The following is a 12,682-nucleotide window of genomic DNA, read 5'->3' on the forward strand; positions in this document are numbered from 1 at the left end:
TCGACAGCGCACGACCGATTTCGCCCTTCTTGGGGCTCATCAGGTAGGCGCAGTCCCCGAGTTTGCGTCAACCTTGTGATCTACTTGAACCCAAATCGGACTGCTTTCGAGCAATACACTCATTTGCAAATCAATTTGGTTTTCACGAGAGACTCAACTGAATAGCTCGTTTATGATATTCTATAACTGAATGTGCTGCACACAGGCCGCCTCATGATTCAGCTGGCACGATACTCGAGATATCGCAGAATCTTTTCGTAAAGGTCAGAATCAGCTGTGTAGTCATAAACAACTATACAAGAATATACCGATCACATCTGTCAAGAAATGAGTTGCGAAGAAACGTTCCAGAGTGGAATTATGTCAGAATGGACAGGATTTCTGGATGAATACAAATAAATGATGAGTATCAACATATAGCACTAACTTCCACCAAGTTTAAACACTTTCAATTTTTAAGCCTTCATACCGAGGTAATGAACTTACTTTTTATGAGGGGAATGTAAGGCTCTGTGATTCCCTTCCTCTCCACTGGCTAAAGCAGCCAAGGAGTTTGTTGTGCCAGTAGCGTTGAGTTTGTTCAGAGTTCTGACACCCCGTTTCCAGAGTGGGAAGTCTACAGCCAGATTATTATGCTGAGATGTCTCCAATATGTCATCCTCCTTGATTTTCATTATTTCTCTAGCGTTATTTTGATGACCAGATGATTCATAGAAGCCTTTTGAGGAATTTGATATGTATAACCGATTGAATCGTTCGTGTGACCCAAAGTGCGACCGAACAAAAGCAGGTGCACGTAGAGACATATCTTTCTGAAAAACAATGTCGTCGGGCATTGGTATTCTGAGTGAGAGTTCTTCAAAACCTTGAATCCAAGGATCCAGATCGAGACGTATCCTAATGAAATAGCTATTAAGGCGAAAGCGCGGGGAAAAGCAAAGGAACGAAATTCACATCCTTATTTAATAGAAAAACACAAATCACAAGTATATGACTTGCAACTGTTTGCCATTTGAACTGAGAAATCTTCGTGCGACAACGGCGTAGTTAGTTTGGGTGGCTAGAGGAATTTATCAAAACGATTGGTATTCACTGTCCTTTTGGTGACGGTTACAGTTTCGTGAGGTGGAAAATCACACTGACTAAGAGTATTCAGTCCACAAGCCAGCTGTCCTATTTTGGATAATTCTGGGAACTCAGCCTCTGTAAACCGCTTTCGACTCAGCCACAAGTATATCCACATTGTTCGATGACCACCAGGATTTTCTGACTAGGTGGCCACTGTTACACCACAGTGCCTAGCATAGAGATTCTTAGCCCCACCACCGAAGTAACATCTCAATAGCTTTCTACTTATCTACAGTTTGTTAGTTACATCCATCAGAAATCATTTACTCTATATAGGGATAGCAACGAAAAAAGTGACGAGATTCGCTTGCTTTGTCACCGCATTTAAAATTAGGTAGCAAAGTAAAAACATTTGAGAAAAGTGCCAACTACGTGCCGGCGTTCACATTTTTCATTGGGCAACAGCATGAGGAATGACTGATCAGCACATGCGAGAGTTTTGTTACTTTGCCTTGCTACTGATAAGGACCGGTAGACATCTTAAGGATCAAGGCATAATGGAGTTCTGCAGGTATTTTGGAAGGTGCCTGGCATCATATTCTACCAATGTAGTTGCCACACAGCACCAGCAGAACCATGCTAGTTGACTTACCAGTAGTTAACCAGATGATTAGATAACGCGAAACAGTTAAGTCAAATTTGTCTTGTAATGATGTGCTTCCTGCTCTCATTCGAATTCTGAAGGGAACCGGGTGTATAAAAGGACGTAAGCGATAGTTCCGGTGTATGGTGGATGAACCCAGAGTAGTGCCGATCTCATCTAGGTGGCGGATTGGGTGAGATACACACATTAACCCCATGATTGCGCAGCTACTCACAAGTAGTCAGATGTGCCAGCATTTTTTACCTAGACCGGTGAGCGAAACAGTTCATTTGCTCGATGAACCACTTGTCAACTCTAACTAAGTACTGCCTTTTGATAACGCACCGAGCTCGTTTACGACAGAAGAAATAAATTAAAGCATTGAAGGTTTACCATTTCCCAATTGCTAATTGTCGTTCACCTACGCACTTCCTATTTCATAAGCAGCAGTGGGACGGACAAAGGAAACCGTGTGTAGCAGCTCCTATCAAGCCATTCCGCTTTAAGGTGACCGATTTTGTTGAAAAAAAGGTGCTGCATATAAACGGACTTATCAGAAGTACTAACAATATACCAAGGTGGTCTCTCGTAAAATCACCCCTGGTCTGCAAAACAATGATGCTGAGAGTGCAAGTAAAAGACCTTAGCGAAATACACTCATTTGCATTTGAAGAGAACTCTTTCTGTTGCGTTTTGACGAAGTTGGTGTATCGTCCCCAATACCAGGCCATCTTCTCAAACGTGACCAACTGTATTATCTGGGAGAAAGTACGCTGTGTGCATGTCAATCTAAGGGGAATGTGTTCAGGACAACGCATCCATTTTTTTCAGACTATTGTATTCCCCATGAGTTTAGCCTAAACACAGGATAAAACAGTAATAGTAGAAACAGTATTATGTCTTGGAGATGCAATCAGCCTTCTGCTAGCTGTGTGATCGTATTAGACGGAGAGACGGTCTCTGTACTGGAGCGCAATTCTTAGAGTAAAATTATGAAAGAACTGTCTCGAACATGTTAAATATTGCTTTGCCTTTGTGCTTTCAGTTGCTCACCTTGTGTAGTCCGGATTATCACAGGGAGCGAGCATTTTGATATCAACCTGATCAGGTGATAAGACAAGTACATGTCGTAACGGTCGAGGTAGAGTGATCGGCTTGACCAGGAAGAGAGGGACATGTGATTCCTCGTCATGGGTTCGCAGACGGACACTGCCGTTCGAGCACTGAAGACCGGACAATATCGAGGTGCATTTACTAACAACAATGGGCCACTTCGATGAGAACAGCATCGCTTTTTCCCATGATGATCCGAAAGCTTCACACGAAATGGTTTCTTGCTCCTTGGACAATCGTGGAGCGGTTTTGGGACTTGATAGATGAAAAAATTTGAAATTAGAGTTTTACAACCTAGTGAGCATAAGTTGTCAACTGACCAGTAAGAGTGAACAAGGGAGTTACACTTGAGTCACCAGTCGAACTGAGAAGCGACTGGATAGAAATGAACAAAAAGAGAGCTGACTGTCTTCGGTGTTTTGCTGAGTATATCGTTTGGATACATTACTCTGAGGTGGCAAGATGGATTTCAGAATGGTGACTTGCCTAAGTGTGAAAATACCGGAAATGTCGATTTATCAGTATCCGTCAAACATCCCTGCAAAATATTGAGAACCGTAGTGGATTGTCACTTCTTAGGTTCATCAGTCCGCGCTCAAACTGTTGTTGAACTGTAAGTGAGAGGTCTCAAAACTACGACCCGTTGGCCAGATCTAGATATCAGCTTCTGTATACCAGTGCATAAATCAAGTCTATCTTGCTCAAACCAACAGGGGGCGCGTTGATCGGAGCACTATTGGGATATATTATTATTTGTTCTTTTAAGATTTTTCGAAAGATAACTCGGTAAGCAATGGATGGTAAAAGGTTGTCGGCTTCGATGATTCACGCTGAAAGAAAACGACTGAAACTTCTTCCTCGAGCTCTTTTTGAACTGGACTCTCAATTCAATGTAATAGAAGCCGCAGCATTGGGGAAAAATTAGGGTTACGCTTTTGAAAAGTGCCTAACGGGTACTTCTAGCACTTAGAAAGGATAAAAATTAAAAAAAACCACCGTTGACTTTCGTAATGAAATTTTTAATGATTTGGATGTGTGGTTTCATTCTTATGGAATTATACCCGGGGGTGGCCTTCATCTATACAACGAAAAATAAAGGGTACTGATTTTGGTATGATACTGCTTACTGGAATGCTGTAAACCTGCACATAGCTCATCAACGCCCGTGCCCTTTTGAAGATGATCAGACAAATCCAAGGAGCTGATTTCTGTCAGTATTCCTCAGGAATTTTTATCAGATTGAGTATATTTGGAGAAAAAACATCAAATTTCGAACTGAAATTGTGATCGGACCTAAAACGTAAAGAAGGGAAATTGATTTGAATCTCGGTTAATATCAGTCACTATTTTTTCTAAAATGAACGTTTATTCCTCCAAAGCTACTGAGCCGCCTTAAGCCCCTTTGCATTCAGTATTGGGAACATTCTGACTACTTCTAATAATCAAGCGACATGTTAGAGGAGAGCCGTAAGAACAAAGACCTCTGTGATGTATGTTGGTGGTTAGCAGAGGAGAAAGCTGTTACAGAAACCTGCTTGTATGTGCTTCGTTTGGAAATTGCGCGTATAGTACTTACAAGGATAAAGTGCGTCAGACGGCATTAGATTATACTAAACTGAGTGATAATTGCCAAGAATTTATCTGGCTGTCGGTCTGCTCGCTGAGTTTGGCAGTTTGGTTGCGGACGTTTCCCCACCAATCGAGGTGATGTCCTCAATGCGACAGTGCATCCGAGCCACCTTTTGTTGAGGTTCACCGTCACGCACTTATTTTGTCATTAGCTACCTAGATAAACACCGAACTTCTTACTTTCCAAAAAGGCCGTAATCTGACTCCATTTTCATGCTTAGAATAGTTTGAGGAATCCTACTGTACATGATAATGAAGGCCATAACTAATTCAAAGAACACTACCCTCAGCGGAGCTAGGCATGAGCGGTATTTCAGAAGGCTCTTATGGATAAAGATATTTGCAGCTGTTTTATTGCTGAAGCTCCCGTAGCGAACGATATCAATACATCGGTGGGTCGAAGATCTCATAGTTGTGTGTAGCAATTATGTATACAGCATAAATTTCGAGCCTGCTGTGCATCTAGGGCTGTAGGCCAAAATTGCTGGGCCATGTGTTACATATGTCAAATTGACACTTGCCCGGAAAACAGCGCTGTTTTCTGTGCCTAATTGAGATTGGCGGAAAACCGGACGAAATTTGGTACGGCATAAGAATATGAAGGAAATCACGAAAATTTAGATATTTTTGCTGATGCTCGCCTACCCGGCCCTCCTTGTGCCTGGCTATGGAGACAGTGGACGAAATAGCAGTCAACCGACGTCAGTGGCGTCAACGCTGTGAGTTTCTGTCCGGATTGTCTGGCTGAATGCCGGAGTGGAGGCCAAACGGAGACTTATGGTAAGCTAGCCGTAGTTCTCCCTCCGTGCACCTTTTTCCTCTCTGCGTTATGAGGTTTTATTCAAGTAAATTATTATGGTTCTATGGCTGTTAAACACTACCGTTCTTCTCTAGTGTCGCTGTCGATGATGATGATGATGATGATGATGATGATGATGATGATGGTGACGCTTAGAATGCATCACACCAAACCACATAACACGACACGACACAACACAGCAAAACACCCCACCAAGTGATCCATATAGCTCCTAAATATCAATACGCCTCTCAGGCTGTCTTGTTTCCATTACCCGATCATATAACTAGCCTACATACCCATGCTAAACCAGTCTGTCACTGAGATGGCACAGTCAAATGCAATCAAGTTGGTGACTTCTTGCGTATTCTTTCATCCATTGTACACCAGTCTGTAGACAATTTATTACTTCCTAGTCATACATTAACAGAACTGAATGGTGAAATTTGTGGAACCAAGTGCATCTGAAGAGCCATTAGAGGGACGAAACAACTAATGGGCTCTCGAGGAGTTTTCGTAGATATTATGAGCGGCATGCTCCATCAATAAAGCACTGCGGTGTCCCGGATATTATACAAAGGGAAATATACGGCGGCCTCTGTGCAGGACATTAAGCTAAAGAATAACATTAGAGAGAGACTCATTGAAATATCTCGTCGACAATATAATCCATAAATGGGTGTACTTCGTCAATTACTTATGATCAGTCGATCATGTAGGACGGAAAATCACAGTCTAAGATTATTGGTGAGTCAAGAGAAGGGCAAACTCATGAGCTATTTGTTTCGTCAAGAAATATAAAGTTCCTAATAGTTGTCAACAGTTAAGACGGTAAGTTTGCAGCGAGATGCGCCCAACTCTGCTTGTGTTCACTGAAGACTACGTTCTGATTCCGATATCATGCAGATCACTTCGCTTTGTACTCGGAATAGCGGAAACAGAGTATATTATCATGAGTACAGACTCTTCAATTAGAACGATAGTTCACCATTATCATCATCATCAAACTCAGCAGCACTGTATGCTGCTGATTCACTGTATGTGACAGTGATGCTTCACTCCGTACAACCATTAGTATATATATATAGCCTTATATTAAAAAGAAGAGGAAAGCAGCGGGTGAGGGAGGTGATTTAGTGCTGGGTTATGTCATATATTCTGAGGTGCTAAGGAAGGAACTTCAAGAATGCAGGACGTCTGTATGTGTGGCGATGCCATAATACCCGACAGAGTTTAAAGATGTGGTCGACGCAGCCTATACCCAGTCCAAATTCTGCTTGCCTGTAACGATTCAAGGTTTCGTGTGCCACTGTGGGACGACAGAAATCGGTGACATCAGAAGCCTTGTCACAACGGGAGTCAAAATAACGCCTTTGTTGTTACTACATTCAATGCAAGTACCCTTCTTGAAAATGGGCATTATCGATTCACTCCAGTTGTCTAGGACGGTCTCTTTCCCCAAGATAAACTCAACTAGACTAGACAGGCGTTGGCTGAGGGACTCATCACCGTCCTTGAACAGAACAAGTGGAAGGTCGTCAGGATCAGCAGCACGATGACACTCGAGTGTAGATATACACTGGAACACTTCTGAGATTGCGGGCGGCCCCGTATTCTCAGTCCACCTTTCTCTTAAATGCCAGGATTCCGGACTGGGACTAGCAGGTCGCCAACTCAACTGCCTTGGAATAGTTGTAGGAACACGTAATTTTGATTAGGTTGATTATTTGAACAAACTTTTCAGCTGTGCCGGAATTCTGTCCGCAGTCAAGTACTAGGATCTTTCTCAATAGTATATTTCCGATGCTGAACTCTGGACTGACCCGCGAACAAGGAACTGTGCATCCAGTTGTAGATGACCATTTTATTGCACACATGCTTACAGTTTGTAGGTCGAAAAAGAGCAAAGAGATCTTACGCTTGGAAAAAACCAGCTGGGTACCGAATACTTTTCAACAATGAACACACCTTGGAAGGCGCTTGATTAGTCCAGAATTATGGGATGGAGTGAGTGTTGAGTGATGCAGTCAATTCGTATTCGAAAATGCGTACAAGTTTCTCTTCGTATGAATAGAGTTTAATGGGTAAAATGAATCAAGATTCGTACCGAATGTCGTTTGGTATCATTTCGACTTCTGAATAGTCTTGTTGTTTTTCCACACATGCGGCCTGTGATTTAAGGCGTTGAGTATTCTTCAAACCTTGTTGGTCGTCGACACTTTGTAGCAGGTCAGTCGCACCGATTCCATCACCGCAAATTACAACAGTACTTGGAGGATTCGGAACAGCGGAATGCGAAAATAGATGTATCTCTTCAATCGGCATGTCCACTTTCTTGGTGAATAACATGGGCAAATGAGGAGAATGAGGTGCTACTCTCTTTGGCGTGAGGCTTCCTGGAACAGCTAACTGTCCGACAACAGTTGAAGGATTCTGGGGTCGAAAACTCTCCTCACCTGACAGTGTTGAAAATGATTCAGTGATAAAAGTGCTTGACACTGACGTAGTTTGTTCAGACGAACCGTCAAGGGACCTTCAAAGGATAAAGTCAAAACAATAAAAGTTAGCAAATTTAGTTGAGGTGCTACAGTGTCAAAATTTATGTGGGTTTGGACGACACTCTGATTTCACGCAATAACAACACCCCACCACGTTGTTTCTACGGCGCATTCCTGGCTCTATTGACCTCCCCAGATTCGGCTATGAAAATCCCATTGGCTCAGATGTGTGTCAACTAATTTTAGCTGCACTCATTGCTTTCGAAAAAGCAAACACTGACGGACGATTTCAAAAGTGCAAACGAGAAATAGGATGGTGTTTTACCAGCGGTTTCCAGGGAGCACATGATTGTAAACTATTTTTGGGCATTTGATCGGATATATTTGTCCCCTTACAGGAGAGGCGTCTCGAATGAGGCGATTTCTTCTGCTTGGCGGGATGTCCTTGCAAGGAATTCGCTAACAGAGAACGCTTCAGTTTGGTACCCTTTAAGCGATGGCATCACGTGAATGACAGCCTCAGATGAAAGGAGAATGAGGCAAGTACTACATTCCACTTCTGTAAGGAACACTTCTGTAAGACCACCAAGACTGGTTCTAAGCTCTGTGTTATTTGGTGTCAAAAACTAGTGACTGATGTCGATTGCATATTTAGGAGCTGCGTTCTCTGGGTTTAAAAAATTCAGTATAGAAACTGATACCTAACTTGGATCAGCAAACTAAACGCTGGTTGGCCTCACTTTGGAAGTGTGCACATGCCTGACAATGATACCGGAAAGCATGTCCTCAAGAAGAAGACTATAATTCTTACTTGGAAAAGGAGTATAGAGGAGATCAGGAAACGCCTGGGTGCTGTCGGTGGTAATCGCCTTCCAGGATGGGGACCGCGTGATCCTCTCTGTGCCTGGTTGGAGACACTATAAGATATGGCTGCCAACCAATGTCAGTGGCGTTCTTGTTGTCAGTTTCTATCTAGATTGCCTGAGTGAATGTCTGGAGGTGTGGGCACCTCGGAATGATTGTGGTAAGCTAGCATTAAGTCCCTTCCCTGTCCACCTTTAGTCTTTTCTTGACAATAAGGCTTTCAAATAAATCATGGTTGTACGTCAGTGAAGCATTGGTGTTGAACGCTGATGTCACGCTGTCGATGATGATGATGATGAAGCGTATTGGAGAGAGCCACCAACGGTGGAAACCTTTCAAGGATCAGTTATTTGGACGGTTCGTCTAACGATACCTATGGTAAGCGTTGTGGTCATGTGAAAGCCAAGTTGCGCGGTGAAGCAGAAACAGATGGGTGTATTAACAGTACGAGTACTTATTTTTGATGCAACCTGGAGAATTGATGGCTTTGACCGCAAAAATTCAGAAGTTACGTAAATCTGATTCCCATCTATAAGGTCTCAGGTATAGTGGGGTGGACCTGGTACTGTCCCTCTGTTTACTAGAGCAAATAAACACAAGATTAAATGAATGGATATGCAAACAGATGAATGCATCTGCGAATGAAAGAAGAAAAGTAACATAGAAAGCAGATGTCCGTAATCAAGTAACAGTTCACTTAACTTGGAAGCTGTATTGAATATCAAAGGCACAAATTGATAAAAAGAATGCATTGCACGACTAAGCTGACGTTTAGTGAGGGAGGAACTGGATTTCTGACTAATCAGTCTAGACGACTGGACTTGGTTGTCTATTCACAGGTGTTGCAAAAACCAGGAGGAGAATAGCCCTGAAGCAGTGGATGGGGACCTCAAGGAGGCTTCGGAAAGTCCACCTGATTTTGGTGCCACCTCATGGGCTTATCTAAGTGGCATCCCTTTGCTTTTTTCTGGAGACTATACTATACTATACTATACTATACTATACTATACTATACTATACTATACTATACTATACTATACTATACTATACTATACTATACTATACTATACTATACTATACTATACTATACTATACTATACTATACTATACTATACTATACTATACTATACTATACTATACTATACTATACTATACTATACTATACTATACTATACTATACTATACTATACTATACTATACTATACTATACTATACTATACTATACTATACTATACTATACTATACTATACTATACTATACTATACTATACTATACTATACTATACTATACTATACTATACTATACTATACTATACTATACTATACTATACTATACTATACTATACTATACTATACTATACTATACTATACTATACTATACTATACTATACTATACTATACTATACTATACTATACTATACTATACTATACTATACTATACTATACTATACTATACTATACTATACTATACTATACTATACTATACGACATGCATGTTGCCTGCCTTTACTCAGGTTGTCAGGGGAAACGTTGAAAATTCTATGGTTCTCAAGTGATTGCAAAGGGCTGAAGCCAAGCACCCTTCCCTGCCACTTCATTCTAAATCTACATGGTGGTTTGACTAAATTGGCATGCCTGTATTGGATTGCTGATTGGGAAGTGGACAAACAAATCAATGGGTGGATGAACGAATTAGTCAGGGTGTTGTGCAAGACGTGTTGTTACAACAGCTCTGAAAACTGCCCATGTGATTCAGCCTTATTTGTAGTGGATGGAGATCAGATGAATAAGTGGTTGTAGAGCTTCGAAAGGCCAAAACATGACTTGCTCTCATTAAAGAATTCTCACAGTTGGTAGAGCATTAGGAAAACTAAGAACGTTGGTATTATAGATAATTTACATCTGTTTGCTGCCTTCATAATAACTAGTGCAGTTTGTGTACAAATTATTCAGGGATGGTCACTTGACGATTGCGTACCCATGAGTCTGATATAGGAGATAGTTTGCTCACCGACTAGGACCTGTTGATTCGTGTTCTCGTTGTAACGATACGGCTTTGGGGCTGCCTGATTCAGTGGCCTGCGAAGAGAGTGAACGGTTCGAGTCCATATTCTGATACTTTATATCGTGATTTCCAAACCAGTGAAGACCGCCACTCTGGAGATCTGGCATAGTTCCCACCTGCTCTACATCCGCCTCCGAATTCAAAGACGACCGCAACCAACGGAAAGAATTTGTGCAGCACGTTGGAGAATCTGGTTCTGCATCATCCACTCCGGTCGGAATGCAAAGAAATGATTTGCTTTCGATGTGGTCTTCAAGAGTGCTTCTTAATGGCGACGTTCGAACACCATCTGTGGTATTTGGTCTTTGCAAACTTGTATCTCTAAGTTGTGATATGGACTGCAGTAACCTGTGGACACAAGGGCGATGCGCAGGCACACACTGAACAAAAAGAATTGCTGGAGCTGGCCTAAAAGGATTTGGGGTGCGCAAGAAACAAAAAACAGACAAAGTACTCTACTTATGGGGTTACTGGAGACTCTTTGACAACCCACTACCGGTTTCGCCCTTCTCAGGATTCATCAGGATGGTTCGGTCCCGGAGTTTTCGTCAAATCTGTGATCTGATGAAACCTAGATTGCACGAAATTATCTAAATGCACTCATTTGCATACCATCCAGCTGAATCTCTCGTCTATACATGTACTGCGATGTCTTGAATATCGTGCCAGCTGGAAAATCAGCCTGCCTGATGCAGCAGATTCGGTTACTCAAAAATACCATAAACAAGAGATTCAGCTGGGTTTTGGGTAAGTCTTTTGTCAAAACCAAATTGTTTTGCTAAAAAATAATTTATATAAGAACTCAGTAATAAATAATCGGTGGAGATGCGAATTGGATCATTGTCGTAAATGTGGGAAAGCAGTAGCACCTGTGGGGTTCAACGCCTTACAAAATCTGGATATCAGGGGGAGAGGTTCGACTAGACGACACAAGACATGATAACCTAGGATGGAACGGTCGGTCGAGACACATAAACAGCAGCTTTTGTTATGTTTTGAACACTCGTAATCCAGAACTACAAGATCTCTAACGTGTGAAAGCGTCCCACGATGTAGCAAATAAAGTTACTCATTATATATTTTAGTGTCTGTCAGACGCCCGTTGAACTGTTCCCCAAGACTTACATATAAATTTGATTTTTATGAAATGCGAGGACACAATAAAGGCCGAACTCAAGTGACACACAGATATCCTATTGCTTGGATCACCGGGTTATATGAATGGATTCTCGTAAGTGTAAGGAGAGGTTGAAACCTGATAAACTGGTATTCTTAGATCCTCTTATTATGGAAAGATTAGAGTGGCAATAAATTTGAGTGACTGAGGTAGATCGTGGTAAAACTTAGATTTAAGCAGTGGTCGTTGATCAATCACTAACGGCCTTCTTGCCAGCCTGCTGAAGGTTTCATCCACTAAAGAATGCATGTACCATTAACAATAATAGCTTATCGAAACGAAAAGGCGAAGGCCTTGCCTTGAGCTGAGAATTGACAGTCCCTTCTGATAGTTCACCTACTTACCGTCGGAAAAAGCTACTCCTGTGATTCCACGTGAATCTCGCACCAAAGTTTCTATATGACCGAGCCCAGTTCGCTGCATACTTCCGCTGGCACCTGGACTTTCAGGTCACATAAACAACTACTATCTCCATCTTGTTGAAGTAACAGTTGTGTAGGATCTGACACTCCAAGCCTCTGGAGTCTTACTTCGGGTTTCTTGGAGGTACATAGATTTCAGCAGGATTCCAAATTTCATTCGACCTCTGAGCCACTGTTTTTCATATGCATTACGCTTGCTCAATTACAAAAGGGCCCGATCATTGGTGTGGTGGTGTGAAAGTTAGCAATAAAACAGAGGAAAATAGCGGCATTTCTTAAAAAACGCAGGTCCTATTTGGCAAAACCTTTTAGGATTAACAAATCGACTAAATCTTTCAGGCTAAATTAATGACATAACTGTCAGAGAATGAATCGTTACTCACGACGCTTTATCTCCCCGGAGTA

At 41.9% G+C, this 12,682-nt stretch overlaps 1 protein-coding gene across 1 annotated transcript in view; it reads right to left on the bottom strand.

Moving 5' to 3' along the window:
* The window catches only part of T265_09718 (hypothetical protein), a gene marked incomplete at both ends in the record, with an annotated part of 47,959 nt that overhangs the window by 25,663 nt on the left and 9,614 nt on the right, over positions 1-12,682 (bottom strand). Inside the window, 4 exons of the mRNA XM_009175881.1 lie at positions 487-897; positions 2,765-3,079; positions 7,360-7,785; positions 10,625-11,026. Coding sequence (XP_009174145.1) covers positions 487-897; positions 2,765-3,079; positions 7,360-7,785; positions 10,625-11,026 — 1,554 coding nt within the window. The remainder of the gene's footprint in view (positions 1-486; positions 898-2,764; positions 3,080-7,359; positions 7,786-10,624; positions 11,027-12,682) is intronic.

The sequence above is a fragment of the Opisthorchis viverrini genome (genome assembly GCF_000715545.1).
Source record: "Opisthorchis viverrini unplaced genomic scaffold opera_v5_308, whole genome shotgun sequence".
NCBI classification, from domain to species: Eukaryota; Metazoa; Platyhelminthes; class Trematoda; order Opisthorchiida; family Opisthorchiidae; genus Opisthorchis; species Opisthorchis viverrini.